General features: G+C 36.6%; 1 protein-coding gene across 5 annotated transcripts in view; it reads left to right on the forward strand.

Moving 5' to 3' along the window:
• Positions 1-19,241, forward strand: part of LOC106091567 (dnaJ homolog subfamily C member 5 homolog) — a 97,817-nt gene that overhangs the window by 30,302 nt on the left and 48,274 nt on the right. For all 5 annotated transcript variants that reach the window (XM_059360735.1, XM_059360736.1, XM_059360738.1 and 2 more), the window contains exons 2-4: positions 18,042-18,180; positions 18,244-18,396; positions 18,475-18,606. In XM_059360735.1, coding sequence (XP_059216718.1) covers positions 18,042-18,180; positions 18,244-18,396; positions 18,475-18,606 — 424 coding nt within the window. The remainder of the gene's footprint in view (positions 1-18,041; positions 18,181-18,243; positions 18,397-18,474; positions 18,607-19,241) is intronic.

Consider the following 19,241-nt stretch of genomic DNA (forward strand, 5'->3'; position numbering starts at 1 on the left):
TCCAAAGTTCGGCCCGGCCGAACTTTATTAGTTTTTACTTGTTATTAATTAATGACGTACATAATATTATGGCTGTCAGCAAATTATCATGTTTGTAAAAGGTGATAAATCAATTAAAAAGAATCAAGTAAGTGAGTGAGTCTCTCTTGTGTACTCATAGGAATGCAGTGTAAGACGAGACAAAAAAAAAAGGAGGCTCATAAGTTAATTTATGGGTTGTATAAAACACATTCATCAATACCAACAATCGATCGTGTTTTTTCCTTTAAAAGTCTTGCAATTTAACGGGAAAGAACCATAATGATAATTTAAAGACACATTTAATGAGACACAATGTTTGGTTGCAAAGGGTTTTTAATCCATACAGAATTTTAGGTGCAGTCTACAACTTTTATAATAAAAAAGTCACTTATAAACAGTATTCTGCAATCTTTTTTTTCAACGCCACATTTTTAAGCTCACTTCATAGTGTGCGTTGATAATATATTGAATGAATTGGATATGGAAGACTCATATTAACACATTTCCTATGACGAATGCATATACAGTTATGTGCGAAAAAATAGGAACAGCGAGCGGCTAGACAGACAAATGAAGGATTAAGATGAATGCAAAATTTATGGTTTATACCAATGTTTTATTGCATATACATGTAAAAACAATTCCGAAAAGTCAAACGAAAATATCAAACATGTTCTGATATTTCGCAAGAAAGCACTATCGCTGCAAATAGTCCAATTTAAGGTTGTGCGAAATAATAGAGGCAGTAAGTCAATTTGTTTAGAAATTTTTGAAAATTCATAATGAAAAAATTCATCATAAAAAGTTACTAAACTTGGGAAGTTGGTATCGGAAAGGGGATGAATTGCTTAGGGTTTCAAAAATTTTAATTATGGAAGACCGCCCACGCCCAAATGGGCATTTCTGCCGACAATGGCTTATAGGATTCAAAAGAAAGGTATTTGGGAGTAGATTATAAATATGACATAAACATTTGCGTTCAAATCTAGGTTGAGCTTTTCCTCCTAAAACTACGTCGAAATGACCCAATATAGCAATATTGGGACTCAAATGAAAGGTATTTGAGAGTAGAAAACGAATTAGATATCCAATTTTGGAACTAAGTGTTTGGGGTTACGCCCTTAATCACCCCCTAATCTGAACTTCATTTCCGACTATAGCAATATGGAGCTCAAATCAATGGTTTTTGGGAGTAAATAACGAATTCGATACCAAAACCCTCAAAATGGACATATAAACCAATCATGACAATATAGAGCCATGTGTTTGGGGAGCCGCCCCACCCCACCCCAAAATACCTCCCTATTATACAAAAGCTATTTTTATTGGAGTTAAAGAAGGCGCAGCGTAGCGGACGCAGTTCAGCTAGTGATTCTATACAATAGAGTGGGCCCCTTGTATCGTATATATGATATCGTAATATCTACAAATTATGTTTAAATTTTACAGAATTGTATCCTTACATTATCTGATAAAGTCAGATAAGCTTGATATAGGAGCAGTAAAATATAAGTCTTGGAGTGACAACCAAAGTCTCCGAATCTAAATTCGATTGAAAATCAGTGAAATATCGTTAAAACTCAAAAAATAGAACTACTTCCGTACAACTCAGATGAATTTTGTTTAATCATTTAAGATGCGTAGGTACTTATACCCGTTTCGGTTCGCCAGAACTGAACCGACTCTATGCCGTTGGTGATTACAGCCATTTTAAAACAAAAGAGATCGTTAAATAACTAATGAGCTGCTAGAACACAATGCCCTCCCCGTTCTAATTTTGCAGTTTTTCGTTTAAAAACCAGAAGTATCCATATTATTTTTCACACGTTAAATTTGGATATTCTGTTTGAAACGGCTAACAAATAAAAAGAGCTGCACATGGTTGACATGTTTGTCATTTTCGTAATGTAAATGGTTTTTGCTATCGTCATTCGCTTAAAAAATGGTATAAACCATCGATATAGCCGTCATTACGCGATTTAGAATCATTTATTTGTCTGTCTATCCGCTGTTCTTATTTGTTTGCACATAACTGTTCATTTATATACATCACATTTGATGTGTGTCGTATTCATTATCAATGAAACTAACATAATGATATTGTTATTCCATGTCGATTAGATTAAAATAAAATTAAACTTAAGCACTGTTCTACAAAAGTCGACAAGAGCATCAAAAAATTCATAAATTTTGTTAAAAAAAAAACAATAAAATGAAAAATGCTGGATGAATAAAAATCTTTCATTGCGAATTATTATCACTGCTATAATTTAATAAATCTGTAACGTTAAGAAAGAAAAAAAAAAACAAACATTGTTTAGTATGACCTTACTTATGCTATGTGGATTAATGCTAGAGGCTATAAATTAAACAGAGCCCTACAGCAATAACGGCGAAATATATCGAAGGCGAAAACACCCTATATTGGGGTCGAAGATATTTGAGATTTCTGCAGGAATTTCGCAAAAGATGAACATTGTTCCGGACATATTTCACATTAAGGGACATTAGGGAGATTTCTCCCATATTAATGAGTACTGTCCAAGCCTTAGATCAATGATAAGGGATTTCACCCCCAGATAAAATTTATATGACTGAAAGACTTACAAGGGCTGCCAGCATTAGTGAGAGCTTAGCCGCCGCAAAATAAATTTTGCTGATGTCTTTGTCACGATCACTGTGGCCTTAAATATGAAAAGGGCATAAAAACGCCGAAGATCTTTTAATTTCAATCCCTTAAGGCCCTTGTCATCGTGTTCTGTGTAAAGGACTGAAATGTCTGGCTCAGGAACACTCGGTTTTACTTGATATAACAGTGTGTTGCTTCTTCATCCATTAGCAATTTGAATTCAGATCTTGGAACTATGATACAAGGGTTGCATGTATCCGCAGTGATGTTGTTGTTAATCAAGCAGTATGTAGATAGATGACGCGTCGAACCACTCAGTAGATACTGCTTAGACAACATATAAATGTGTCTTTGTCCAGGAATAATCTTTGACTCCTATGGGGAGGTAGTCCACATGGTTTACAATGTGTCCATATTTCTAATAACAAGTCCATACTGGAGTTATATAGCTTACCGTTTAAAGTTTTAAGCTCAATGAAATAGGACCTCCTTTTACCTCGCAAATGTAGCCAACCAGGATAACCACCGCTGATGTTCACGGCGGGATATGAACCCAGACGTTCGTCATATGCGGACATGCTAACCTCTGCGCCACGGTGGCCTTGGGATAGGTGGGCAGATGAATTAGTCACGTGTGCTGTGTGATCACTGTTTATAAGTGGGACACACATCCAACACACTGGAATCAATCCTAGCTCAGGCGAAACAATCTGCCGCAACATAGTTGAGCCAGATCTAGTCCGGTTTACCGATGGGAAGTTACCATTATTAGTTGCAATGGGCGGCAAATAATCTGCAAAAACGTCTTTTCGTCGGTAGCTGTTTACCATTTTCGTATCCTTGTCATTACTATTAAAAGTCGATAAGTCGCATGATCTACACGCTCGCTTTTGTAGCTCTGAACTTTTCACTGTAGATCATGAATATCCAAGCTGTCGTATCTGGATGGTGGTTGCCACAGGCCAATATATTTCGCTTAGGGAACATATAATTTTGTCTTGACACAAGGATGGAAGTGATCTATGAGAACAGCATTCTGAAAGGTCTGGATCTAATCCCATTGCGTGTGGCTTAAGAGGTACTTTCACACTGGTGCTGCATAGTTTATTTACTTTTACAATCAGCTATCGGCGTACTTCCGCTGTCCACATGCTGAACAATGAAGAACAAACAAAAGGTGTCTGAAGATTTTTGGTGCATATCTTCAAATTTCTCTCGAATTAAGCGACAATGTCGTCAGGGTAGATGTTTAACCTATCACAGATTTTTATCGATGTGGGGGTCGAAGCCATGATCCTACAAATTGTACAAATGTTCACATATGGCAAGATATCGACGTCTTCTGTAGGGTGAGGAATATAATGTCCAAGGTAAGGTTGCCCTTGACAAAGGTAATTGGCGGTCCAAAGTTTTAGCCAGACGTGTTGGCGGTGTACTCAAAAACGAGGCATGGGTGAGCGCACAGAAAGCCTTCGATATATCAGGAGCAGTGTTGCCAGTCAAGAAAATTATTTCCCACCAAAATTTAACAGAAATCCTACCAAAACCGGCCGAAACCTACCAAATATTCTACAAGCCAAATGCGGTAAATGTTTTATACCCACAACCGAAGAGTTGGTCATTTTGCCATTCCATTTGCAACACATCAAATTACACATTTTCAACCCTACAAAGTAAGAATACTATATGGTCGTTATATATTTATAGACGATCTAGACATTTCCGTCCGTCTGCTTGTTGAATTTACTCTACAGCCAAAGATTGCCTATATAATGATATACAATAGCATACCCTTATACCGATCTTCCGATAAGAAATCTAAGTTGGAAGATATCCCTTAAAACTAGTAATAGTTACAGTCAATATTAGAACTTACGCTCTTTTTCCTGATATTTAAAGAAGTGCGACAGCATGTAACAGTATTTGGCCCTTCCAAATCCATGCTTTATTCGCCACTCTTAACGAATACAAAGAAACGACAATAAATGAAACAATTTTGAGTTATCCCCCTCGATTTTTCAGTAATTAACTTGGTATTTATGTGTTGAAAAACCTACCAAAAATGGATTTATGTCTACCAAGAGAACAAAAAACTACCAATTTTTTGTAGGAACTTACCAAAAACGGCAACACTGATCAGTAGCCACGAGGACTATTATTTTGTACGGTTAGAACTCTTGGAGTCCTTGGCTAATTCATGGAATTCTCCAAATGAATAGTAGTAGCTCAAGTGTTTTAGCTACTGGCGAGGAAAGGAAGGTAGGTCTGTATAATTCTTCCTCTCTCGAATCCTTTCCTATCTTCCAGACATCGTAACTCATCTCGCTCTATCACTTTCTGGATGCTCAATAAAATGGCAGTTATACAAGCTGGCGCCACTCTTTGGAGCAATCACTGTTAAGTCATCAAAAGTAACTGCCTGTCTCGAGAGTGAATTGGCAGTAGACCACAACTTATAAAGGGTGATTTTTTTGAGGTTAGGATTTTCATGCATTAGTATTTGACAGATCACGTGGGATTTCAGACATGGTGTCAAAGAGAAAGATGCTCAGTATGCTTTGACATTTCATCATGAATAGACTTACTAACGAGCAACGCTTGCAAATCATTGAATTTTATTACCAAAATCAGTGTTCGGTTCGAAATGTGTTCATTCACCGTAACGTTGCGTCCAACAGCATCTTTGAAAAAATACGGTCCAATGATTCCACCAGCGTACAAACCACACCAAACAGTGCATTTTTCGGGATGCATGGGCAGTTCTTGAACGGCTTCTGGTTGCTCTTCACTCCAAATGCGGCAATTTTGACATATCGACACATAAGCAAACGTGCTTCAAATGCTCGAACCTCAAATTCCGCACACGAGAGGATGTAAGTTTACTTAGCCTTCAGTAGTTAAGAAGGGCGTGTAGCACAGAGAGTGTTTACGCTTCGCAATCGTGAGGTTGGCTGTTAAAATCCAAGTCGGGGAAAATCATTGCAAAACGAATTCAAAAAAAGTAAAAAAAAAAGAAATTACTCTTTTTTTTAGAAAACATAATCGAATTTTAAACTTTTTATACCCACGCCATAGGATGGGGGTATACTAGTCTAGTCATTCCGTTTGTAACACCTTAAAGTATTAATCTGCGACCCCATAAAGTATATATACTCTTGATTGTCTCGACATTCTAAGTCTAACTAGCCAGGTCCGTTTGTCAGTCGAAATCACATTAGTGGTCTAAAGTGTAAAACTAGCCGTTTGAAATTTTGCACAGATACTTCTTGTTGATACGACCTACATCAAGTGGGTGATTGTAAATGGGCCATATTGGTTCAGAATTGGATGTATATAAACGGATCCTCGGATTTGACTTCTTGAACCCTTAGAAGCCTCATCATCCGATTTAGCTGAAATTTAAAACAAGGTCTTGTGTTATGACTTCCAATATCCATGCCAAATACGATCTGAATCGGTCTATAAACAGATGTAGCCCCATATATGCCGATCCCCGGATTTGACTTCTTGAGCCCTTAGAAGCCTCAATTTTCATCGATTTGGCAGAAATTTGGGACAAAGCCTTGAGTTATGACTTCCAGCATACATGTCAAGTATGATCCGAATCGATCTATAAACAGATATAGCCCCCCTATAAACCGATCCCCAGATTTGACTTCTTTAGACCTAAGAAGCCTAAATTTTCACCTGATTTGGCTGATATTTGGCCCAAAGATCATAAGATAGGGGTTATGACATACAACATCAGTGCCAAGTTTTATCCGAATCGGGCTATATGGGATATAGGCCCCCCTATGTACCGATAACCCGATATGACTTCTTGAGGCCAAAATACAATAATTCAAATACAAACTCAGTTAATAAGGGAACATTTTTATGCGGAAGCCATGGTGGTGGGTACCCAAGATTCGGCCCGGCCCAACTAATCACGCCTTTACTTGTTTTAGTCTCTCGTTGGGATATAACGCCAAGTGGTTCGTTTTCTCCCGTACCGATAAACTAATTAGATGTTGGCCGATTTAGTCAATCGCGCGATAGAAAATGTTTGCAGGGTTCTTGCCAAAGGGAATATCACCACGTATAATTTTGAGTATTCTCTAGAATTTCTTTATTGTTCTTTGTTGTCACTGTTTTATTGGAAGTTTTTTGTTTTGTTGTTATAATTTGAAAGAATTAACTCCACCCCTTTCCTGTTCGAATGTTCGATAAATCGTCGGTGTAATGCTATCTTGTTCTATACGCCACTTGATTTTGAGATAAACGCATTTGGAGACGCTCTTGGACATTCTGAAAGGGTCACACTTGGCACTGAAATTGGAAGTCATAACACAAGCCTTTGTGCCAAATCAGGTAAAAATTGAGGTTTCTACGGGCTCAAGAAGTCAAATCCGGGTATTGGTTTTTATGAAGGCTATAAACTCATTCGAGTCATACTTGGCACAGACGTTGGAACTCATAACAGAAGTTCTTGTGCCAAATTTCAGCCAAATCGGATGAAAAATGAGGCTCCTGACAAAACCGTGGATCGGTTTGGCACGGATGTTGGAATTAATTGTGGGCTTCTAAGGGCTCAAGAAATCAAATCCGGGAATCGGTTTGTATGAGGGCTATATCCAAATCTGAACCGATATAGCCCATTTGCAATCCCCAATGACCTACATCAATAAGATGTATCTGTACATAATTTCGAGCGGCTAGCTTTACGCGTTCGCCCGCTTTTGTGATTTCGACAGAGGCGGAGACGGACGGAAATGGCTAGATCGACTCCGAATGTCGAGACGATCAAGAATATATGTACTTAATAGGGTCGCAGGTCAATATTTCGAGGTATATATCGATGTGGCCAACATAAGTTATATAACGCAACACAAGTGAGTCTTGTTTGAGTACACGTATTGTAAACGTAACAGTAAACAGTAGTTAGTGAGTTGTAAGGTGCAAATAAATAGATCAATAAATCATTGTGGAGTAACGTTATTATAAACGAACTTTGTTTTAATTGGAAGTTAAACGTCTGCACAGTTTAGGTTGTAAAGAGGACGCGGATATTAATCCACCCCATGCCACTATGGACATACTAAATACTAAAAAGTAACCTCGAAAAAGCAAACCTAAGTCAGGAATTCTGTGCTAATAACAAAATTTCAAATTGTTTTCCATACCACGTCCCTAAGTCAGTTCATGTCTGGTATTGTTGTTGTTGTTGTAGCCACATTTTCATGTGGAGGTGACAATCCTCGTCAATCTCTTGTAGGTGAGCAAGCTGCTTCCGGTCCAAAGGACCGATCGCCGCGGGTACGCGGTATTAACTCGTCTTGTCATATCGAGCATCATAGGCAGTCAGTACTATGCAAGAGCCGGTGCCGCCCGGCCTCTCGCTGAGACTCCGCTCGACACCATTGATTATCCGTGGTTGCCATTGCAGCTACTCCGCATGGATCATTCCACTATCCGCAACCTGCGGACTCGCCCGGTAGCTCGCAGCTAAGCTTCTCGTGCCAGCAATGAACACCATACAGATTGGACCTCAATGCTTTAGCCTGTCTTGAGCTCACAGCTATCGCGTGCCGGGATCTGGTATTGTTCCACATCTAAGTGCCGTTGTCTGTTAGCCGCGAAAGCCGGTCTACAGTAAAAACATGACTATATATTCGCTATTGGAAACACCCTGGCTGGGATTTTTTGTTTGCTTAAAGTCTCTTAGATTCAAATTTGTTATTTGGCTTTATGCCGAGGTAAATCTAGCCAAAATGAAAATATACAGCGGTCAAAAAAAGTATTCATCATTCAATGTTTTTTTTTAATAAGTCTACAAAAGACAATTGGAATAAAAACATATTAAACTAATGATGCAGTAGTGCTTGTGTGATATATATGTACACAATTTCATTGTTTTTAAAGAAAAAAATAGTATTTATTGGAACAAAAAGGGCCATTTTACAGCTGAACACAAAAAATTAAACAAAAAAAGTATTCATCATTGCAAAAAAACAAAAAAATAAATAACATAATTTAAAAAAATTAATACTTTGTTATTCGACCACCGCGTCTTATAACTTCTTTTAAACGGTTTGACATCGATTGGACTAATTTAGCGGTTATATTTTGGTCTATATTAGTCCATTCTTCCATTATCACCTGTTGCATTTGACTCTTGCTCGAAAAATTGCGCGTTCTCAATTTGCGTTCGAGATGTTCCCAAAGATGTTCAATTGGGTTCAAGTCGGGACTTTGAGGAGGAGTTTTAATGACTTTGGGGCAGTTATACAGCATCCACATCTTGGTATTTAAAGCAGAATGTTTGGGGTCATTATCTTGATAATATTGAAAGTTATTACCAAGCCCAAGTTTTACAGCACTATCTTTTAAATTCCTCTTTAAAATGTCAATGTAATACTTATGATCCATTACTCCATTAATAATTTCAAGATTTCCCGCTCCTGAGGCCGCCATACACCCCCAAACCATTAAACCACCTCCACCATGTTTTACAGTAGCAACTGTGTTTCGTTCTTCAAGCTCTGTATTTGGTTTTCTGTACACTATGACCTTTCCATCGCACCCAAAAAGATTAAACTTGCTCTCGTCTGCAAAAATGACTGTTTTCCAAAATGATTCGGGCTGTTTTACATACATTTTTGCGAAGTTTAGCCTTTTCACTCGGTTTATTTTATTTATAAAGGGCTTCTTACGTGCAGTTCTTCCTCTGTAACTATGCCTTTTGAGTGTATTTCGAATTGTTTGTGTAGTAACTTCCTTCCCTAAATATTCCATAGTGTTTTTACGAAGAATGGTCGCATTTGTCTTCGGAGTTTTCTGAACTTGCCGCACTAGCCAACGCACATCTCCAACTGAAAGTGCTTTTGGTCGACCAGATCTTGGTTTATTGTCAACAGTTTTCGTTTCTGTCCACTTTCTGATGATGGATTGTATAGTAGATCGTGGTCTATTTAATATTTCACTGATAGTTTTTTGAGTTAAACCATTCCTGTGGTGTTTTATTATCAAAACTTTTACCTCATCAGAAACCTCGTTTTGCTTACGACCCATTTTGACAAAAACTATATTTTCAATGAAATTAAATATTTGCTGTCAAGGGCAAAGCCTCCTTTACTAAATAAAACAGAAAAGGGGGATTCCCAAATAATATTTGAATTTGACTTTGATGATAGCACATCAATGATGAATACTTTTTTTGTTCTGTTTTTCGTGTTATTATATAAAATTGCATTTTTTGCGCTAATTAAATTTATTTTTTGAATTTATTTTAAAACATATTACGAAAAATAAACTATTGCATAAAACTGCATTATTTGTTTACTTTAAATTTTCTTCAATTACCCAAAATAAGTGAATTTATTATCAATTTTGCTAATGATGAATACTTTTTTTGACCGCTGTATGTTTGTATTACGAACCGTTATGATGTGTGACTCAATTTAACTTAAAACAAAATACATGCATACACATACATAGGCATTCTATGTAAGTTTGCTAACATCCATAATAAAAATGCAAGGATTCAAATAAAAAAGCAACAACATTAAGAAAGGATAGTGAAAAAAAAACTTTAATTGAAGTGAATTGCCTTGGCAAATTTCTACAATACACAATGCCAAATATACTGAATGTAGTACGAACAATGTATTTCTATAGCAATATATTGCGATTTGTATATATTACTATTATTTGATTTGCATTTATATCAGAAAAATGTGAACTTAAAAACAAGTTTGTGGTGACCACCCAAATCATTTCCACTTATTATTAACTCATGAGCATGTGTGGGTAGACACGTGTTTTTATTATACATGGACATTGCTATGTGTATCAAGGGAATCCCCGACCTCACTTTCATTGGTTAGTATTGCGATATGGATGGAGCGATAAATTCTCATGAACCGCCCTCCTCCCTTGCGGCAAACACAAAAACTATGCAGATATATCGATAAAAGGCATATCTGCTTACGCGCTTGTATTCACGGTTGACCATGTGAAAAGGCTTAATGTATCGTTCTTAGATATCCACCACCAACAAATACCGCAAAAAACTACTGCTTAGATGAATATAAGGGCGGATAGATTCTTAGGAATGGAATTTTTATAAAAACATTTGTATACCCACCACCATATACTAATTTAGTCATTGCGTTTGTAACACCTCGAAATATTGATCTAAGACCCCATTAAGTATATATATTCTTGGTCGTCTCCACATTCTGAGCCGATCTAGCCATATCCGTCCGTCTGTGGATATCACGATAGCGGTCGAACGCGCAAAGCTAGCCGCTTTAAATTTTGCACAGATATTTTGGATATCGCTCTCACATAAACCGAACTTAGAACGCTTTTACTTGTCGAAAAATATGATTTAGAACCCATCTTTGATATTTGATTTGTTAAAATTGTTGTTTTCTTTGCGCTTCTTTTTATTTGGTCACAAAATTATTTAATTTCTTGTTAGATTTTTTTCCCAGCTTGGACCAATGGGTTTTGTTTCTATTTCGAAAAAGAAGGCAAACCAACTAAAACCCTTTAAAAATATCAGTCGATATGGCGTGCATTAGTCAGTTAGTTAGTCAGCATCTCCTAAAAAACACATCAAGCATGAGTAACACACACAAAGCCAAAACTTGCTCCCACACAATCTTCAATTGCCAAAGAATAACCTTTCAATATGAGAATACTGCAGCTATTTCTTTTTAAACTTTTTATACCCACCACCATAGGATGGGTGGGGGTATACTAATCTAGTCATTCCGTTTGTAACATCTTGAAATATTGATATGCGACCCCATAAAGTATTTATATTCTGGATCGTCTCGACACTGTGAGTCGATCTAGTCATGTTCGTCCGTATGTCGAAATCACTCCAGCGGTTGAACGCGTAAAGCTAGCCGCTTGATGTACATCGTTGGGGATTGCAAATGGGCCATATCGATTCCGATTTGGATATAGCTACTATATAAACCGATCTTCCGATTTGACTTCTTGAGCCCCTGGAAGCCGCAATTTTCGTCCGATTTGGCTTGTTCTGTAGTGACCTCCAACAACTGTGCCTAGTACAGTCCAAATAGGTCCATAACCTGATATAGCTCCCATATAACAAATATCCCGATTTGACTTCTTGAGCCGTCGCAATTATTAAGCGATTTGGCTGAAATTTTGCATTTTATTTTTGACTCCCAATAACTGTGCTAAGTATGGTCTAAACCGGCTCACAACCTCATACAGCATCCATATAAACCGATCTCCCGATAGAGGTAATCGTAAATGCAGACTAATACAGATGCCACTTTGAACAGATTTTGCAGTATACGGATGAGGAGCAAGCAGTGAGCTGGTGTATACCCTTTTTATTGGACCCCTTCCTAGATTCCCCTATATAATTCCTCGAATTACTCAATGCCATTAGAAAGCTAGAGACAAACAAATCACCAGGGCAGGACGGCATACCCTACGAGTTTTATAAATATGCTTCCCTTAAATTTTTTGAAAGATGTTCTCCTTATTTTTACTAGGATTTTTTAACATGTGGATATACCAATATCCTTCGCAAAATCAATATTGATTGATTGATTGATGATTCCCCTTTTTAAACAAGGTGGTACTAACATTGCTTCAAATTATAGAGGACTATCGCTCATGGATACAATCTGGAAATTTTTCAATACCATCCTATAATCGTATTACAGGTTGGCTGGATCGTGAAAACATTCTTAACGAATTTCAAGCAGGTTTTAGGAAGGAATATTTAACGGTTGATAACATTTTTAACCTTGTGAAGACTGTGTGTCGTCTCAATTTTCGTCGATTTATCGAGAGCATTCAATTTGATACCTAGAAACAGCCTTTTTTTTACAAATTATCAGGTATGGGTTTATGTACGAAGATAATAAGAATATATTTCAAGATCTGTATAATAAATTCGGGTGTGAAACAGGGATGTATTCTAAGTCCGACACTGTTTTCATTATACATCAACGATCTACCGGATGAATTACCGGGTGGGGTCAGCGTCGTAGGTTGTAATATTAAAGTATTACTTTACGGAGATGACAAAGTAATTCTATCTGATTCCCCCAAAGGTTTACAAATGATTATAAACTCTTTGCAAGGGTATTGCACTAAATGGCGTTTGAAAGTCAACTTTTTGCAGAAAAAGTTTTGGAGTTGAAAATATATTGGGCAAAAGAATGGTCAAGTATATGGGAAAATTTTATTTTGAAAATAAATGATTCATTGGCGGTTTTTTGTATTTGTATTATTTTTTAATTTAGTAATTTTACTTTTAAAATTTTTTTATTTTAATATATAAATTAAATTGGTTTATATATTTTTATTTTATTTTGTGTTTATTAAATTTTTTATTCTTTTTACCAATTCAATTCGATTGAATACCCATGGGGTTTTTAAAGTCATATAGGCATATTATGATGACAAAGTTAATATTGAGGGAAAGCAAGAAGACAAGTATGACCTTCGGCTATATTGCATGTGTATAAGGGACAAAAGTGGAGAATGATGAGACATTTAGGAATACGGACGTGAAGAAAAACTACCTATTTTCATAAAAAAAATGTCGTTTGAATTTTATTTTCTTAGATGGCTTTATTGAAATTTTGTAGGTATGAAGTATATTTACCCTTTTAGAACTACTTCAAATCTTATTTATTTTCACAATACACATCGAAAACTATCTTTCATTCACAAACATTTTCGTGACCTATTTTAACATGACCCTGATTGACTGTGCTGTGGTTGCTACTGATGGCATCTCAAGGTTAGATTACCACCCCAAAACATACATACGTATGAGTACAATCTAAACATGCTCTCGGTAAATCACATACATACAACCTTAAACTAGGAAAAAAATATGCATACTTTTCACTCATTTGTTGAAAAAAAGACAACAATGTGTTTAGGAACTAAAAATCCAATTGCCTTTTCAATGTCAATATGGAAAATGACCCTTCTTTCACTGTTTGCTTTTGCGTTACAATTGCATGACAAATACCCCAATTGCATGGCCATGAAAGTACTTCTCTATGTAATTTTGTATTTTAATTACTATGATTCATTGAGAATGGTAAAGAGGGGAAGAAGGTGGTAACGTGCTATGGGGTTTACAATTTTCATAGTTGAGCTATATAACAGTTAGGTCGGTAGTTGGAATTTCATTTTAATTTAGAAATAAGAAAACACCGTATTTTTGGAATATCGGCCTATTTGATTTTATTCGATTTAATTATGTCTTACAATCATTGCGATAACGTACAACTAATTGGACGGATTCGGGCCCGTTTATTCAGTTTATTATCGCCCATAGCCTAGTACTGATTTCCTATTGCCTATTAAATAATTCCGAAATCCGACGGACTCTTTCCTTCGAACCCAAAGAGTTGTTCTAGCGAAATGTCGAATTCATTACAAGGTTCAAGGCACGAATATGTTGGTACCCACGCAACATATTTTAGGTGACGTGTGGTCCCTGATATCAAGTGGGACTAACATCTAATACAGCTAACCTCTTAAACTCATCAAACTCTCATATACAGAAACTGAAGAAAACTGTACATGAACTACATGAGAGGGTTAATAATATTGAAACAGGGTGCGATGATATTGGAATGATGAGTAGCGAAATAAAGAACCTTAAGACTTAAGTTCAGAGGCAAGATAATTTGATCGTTTCGTGCGACCTTTGCATCAATGGCATTCCCATGACATTGATGGTATATGCAACGCTCTGAACATTTCTACGCCACCGCAGAAAGTTATATATCGCGTACAAAATAAAAACGGCAACTATCCCCTGGATGGTACTATACGCCGTTTAAGGAGAATAATATTTTAAAAATGATCTCGGACTTCAGGAAAAAGTATAAAGCTCAGCCACGGCTACATAATATTGGTTTCGATTCTGATATATATATTCGATTTTCAAATACTGCGAGTTGCAATAAACATTAAAAAACGTAAATTTATTTCAACTGCCTACTCATATCTTGGTTTGATCTATATAAAGCCAGGAGTAAATTCTAATCCCGTTTTGATAGAAAATATTGCTGAATTGAATCAGTTTTTTCAGTCAGCAGCTAATGAGAATAATTAAATTTTATTTTACTAAAATCTTTTTAAACTTTTGCCCTATCGATTTTTTTGTTAAATCAGTCCTATTAATATGTCTATACTATTGGGTTGCCCAAAAAAGTAATTGCGGATTTTTTAAAAGAAAGTAAATGCATTTTTAATAAAACTTAGAATGAACTTTAATCAAATATACTTTTTTTACACTCTTTTTCTAAAGCAAGCTAAAAGTAACAGCTGATAACTGACAGAAGAAAGAATGCAATTACAGAGTCACAAGCTGTGAAAAAATTGGTCAACGCCGACTATATGAAAAATCCGCAATTACTTTTTGGGCAACCCAATATTACCATATTGCAAAGCTTGCGTTGCCTGTTTTTCACATATATGTCGATTTTAAATAAAACATCGAGTTCCAATGACGTATTGCGGTGTCTAATTCGCATTATGTCGAAACAAAATGTTGGCCTTAACATCTGTCATATCAATGCCCAAAGTTTAAAAAACAAAATAGATGAATTTAGATACATCTTCGAACAGTTAAATGTGGATATATTATATGCGTGTCTGAAACTTGGTTCACAGAATCAATTACCGACAATATGATAAAGGTCGACGGCAACAATTTTTTCAGAATTGACAGATGTTTTTTTGGAGGTGGTGTAGCTATATATGCTAAAAATGAAATGAATTGTAGGACCATCAGAAAATCAGAGGAACAAGAGAAAATTGAGACAGTATTTCTAGAATCAAGGATAAATAATCGGAAATTACTCGTTGGATGCGTTGGATGGATTATAGACCAAACCGGTACATTAAATTTGATAACCTCATACATGAGCTAAAGGAATCTGAGCTCACAGATGCATTTAACTCTATTGGTTTATACAACGTGAGCAATTCCATACCTACCCATTATACCTCAAGTAGTAATACCTTACTTAACATTTTTATAGTCAATAGATTAGGTTGAAACAAGGGTGCAGATATTAATCCGCCCCATGCCACTATGGACATGCACCTAAGCTAGTAATTGGTTTGTTGTGCGCTTTAAAAACTATAAAGTAACCTCTAAAAAGAAAATTTTAAGTTAGGAATTCCGTGCTACTTGCAAAATCCCGAATTGTTTTCAATGCCACTCCCCTAAGTTGGTTAATGTCTGATATTGTGTCTCCACCTAAGTACCGGTATCTGTTGGACGCGAAAGCCGGGCAATCGCGTCCACTACACTACTATATAGTCAATAACACTAACAATGTTTTGCTATATGGCCAGCTGAGTTCTCCTTGTTTCGCCAAACATGATTTAATCTTTTTGTCTTACGATATCCCAGCAGAACCTTGTTACTTGTACTTTTTTAAAAAACTGGTTTATTCTGTACTCTTATCAGAGTTTTTCAACATAGACTGGAGTCAAATGTTTCATTTAATTACAGTTGATGAACAACTCACTTTTATAAATGGAAATGTTCTGCGCATTCTAAACTCTTCAGTTCCCCAACAAATTTTTCGAAATCGTCAAAACCACAAAGAATGGTTTAATCGTAGCATAATAGAGATGATTGGGAGTGGATGAGGCGAGTCTCGTGTAAACCCCCCACCATTTTATGCAATCTATAATTACTCGAAGGAGGCTAAGGTAGCGCAGAGGTTAGTGTGTCCACCTATGTCGTCGAACGCCTGGGTTCGAATCCTTGCGACAATGTCAGACCTAAATTTCCAGCGGTAGTTATCCCCTCCTAATGCTGGCGGCATTTGTGAGGTACTATGCCATGTAAAAACTTCTCCTATGCCATGTGAAATCTTGTAGCAGTGTGTTATATACTGAGGTGGCAGCTCTTGCCGATAAAGAACTCCATCGGGTCAATCCGGAACGTACAACCGGCTGCTGGGGATTGTCCCCAAAGCGGTGTCGCACTGCGGTACGCTGCACCATGTTGCCTCTTAGTGTATTCCCTGGACATAAAATAGTAAAAGTTAATATAAAGCTCTAAAATTTTATACAGTCGTATATTTGAGTGTAATATAAAAAAGTGGAGTATGGTACAATTCGCTCTATAACCTGATATAGCTCTCATATAAACCGATCTTCCGATTTAACTTCTTGAGTTTCCAGAGGCCGCAATTATTACCCGATTTGTCTGAAATTTTGCATGATGATATCTGTTAAGAGTCTCAACAACTACCACAAGTATGATCTAATTCGGTCTATAGGCTGATTAGCTTCCATATATGTTTTTGGTTTTGGTGTGTTCAGGGGACTATAGTAGAATTTCCCGGCAAAAATTTTTGTAGAATATTTTGGTATTCTAGGATTCCAGTTTAAAAGAGTTTTTAACCACACAAAATAATCTAAAATATTGAATTGGTGCAAGTTCGTGGAGCTGAAATTTAGGAGGCCCCTTATCGGACAGCATTCATTGATATGTGAGTATCTGCTGCTGTTCCTAAATGGAATGTTCATGGGCAAATTAACATTTGCATAATTGCACGCATCTCCGCCTGTAAGACCGTGACAGAACAACAATCGTAGTCACAGGTATACAGTCAAAACCAGCTGGCGTGGTCCTCTACTTCTTCCCCATCGTAATCCATTATACTAGCTTTCGGATGTTGTGACCCGGCACGGCATAGCTTTAAGCACCACACTGGCTGGAACATTGAGGTCTGATCTGTGTGGGGTTCAATGCTGCCACGAGAAGCTTAGTTGTTAGCTATCGGGCGCGTTCACAGGTTGCAGATAGTTGAATGATCCATACGGAGTAGCTGCAACGGCAGACGCGGACAATCAGCGGTATCGAGCGGAGAGTCACAGTGAGAGGCCCGACCGCATCGGCTGTTGCACAAATAGTGAGTGCCTATGATGCTCGATATGGGCCCCTTGGGCCGTAATAAACTTGCTCACCTAAAGGAGCTTGACGAGGATCGCCACCTCCACATGAAAATGTGGCTACAACAACATCATGTTGATAAATTCATAAAACTAAGTTACATTCTTCATCGTCGACTCTTCTGCTGATCTATATAGAATGGGTATTCCATACAACGACTTTTGCATGTGTAGCAACATTTATTTTGCCACTACCATTCCTTCGCCACACTCAATGAAAAACATCAACTATTAAAGAATTGATCCTGTCTCCGGGTTGTGCTGAGCCCTTCTCTTAACCTGAGTCTCAGATAACTGCTGCTTCAATAAAAACTAATTTTTTTTATACCTATTTCATTTTTATAACTATTTCATTCTAGTTTCCATTTTAATAATTTTTGTTTCTTTCTTTGCATTTATTTTATTACAGAACATCGGGCGATTCCCTATATGAAATATTAGGACTTCCTAAAACAGCAACAGCTGAAGATATTAAAAAGACTTATAGAAAACTTGCTTTAAAATACCATCCAGATAAAAACCCCGACAATGTTGATGCTGCCGAAAAGGTAAGTTTATAGATAATACCACATACACTTCACTTTTGTTCATTTTCCATTCCCACTCTGCAGTTTAAGGAAGTCAATCGTGCACATTCGATTTTAAGTGATCAAACAAAACGAAATATCTATGATAATTATGGTTCATTAGGTCTATACATTGCCGAACAATTTGGCGAGGAGAATGTCAATGCATACTTTGTTGTAACATCACCAGCAGTTAAGGTAAGAAGATTGGAATACCCTCATTCTCTTCCTTTTTGGCAAAGATTACATTGACATGGTTTCCTTAATTCTCCGCAGGCTTTGGTTATTTGTTGTACACTTATCACAGGTTGCTGTTGCTGCTGCTGTTGTTGTTGTTGCTGCAACTTCTGTTGTGGCAAATTTAAGCCACCCGCAAATGAATCACATGACCAATATGCACATCTGAATGTAAGTTTTTTATAAATTTCTATTCCTTTTCTACAGTTATTTAAATATAGGTTATATTCATAAATATTTATAAAAAAAAAAAACAAGAAAATCAAAATTTTTCTTTAACTTTAATGGCGAAGAAAATAATTTTTTGCAAAAGCTTTGTGTTTTCGTTTTAGTTTTGTCTTTTCTTTAACTAACACTTAATTCGAAAATTAAAAAAGAGAAATACCATTTAGAAAATTGAGCAAGTCAAGTATGAGCTAATTATGAATTCTTGAATTGCTGCCAGACATGAAGACGCCGACGACAGTTCTCATTGTTAGGCAAGAGCTCTATGTATGTCATCTCTTTGGTTTTGAGCATTTTCTTGTGTTTGAGATAACCTAAATTTGTTCAGACACACATACGTCCATTTTTTTTTGTTTCAGATGAAGGTAGGTAGGAAGAATACAAAAAAAAAATGGTCGGAAAGTTCATTGCACCAAAACATTCAATGTTTCATGTTGAATTCGTTATCAGTCTTAAGTGAGAAATAGGGTATATCAAAATTTTGAAATTTTAGATGCCGAAGTTGGGTAATCCTAATTTGAGCTACACATAAACAAAACGTAATCAAACAAAACAATAAATGACGTTACTGCTAGGGAGAG

The sequence above is a fragment of the Stomoxys calcitrans genome, chromosome 1, assembly GCF_963082655.1.
Source record: "Stomoxys calcitrans chromosome 1, idStoCalc2.1, whole genome shotgun sequence".
Taxonomy (NCBI): Eukaryota; Metazoa; Arthropoda; class Insecta; order Diptera; family Muscidae; genus Stomoxys; species Stomoxys calcitrans.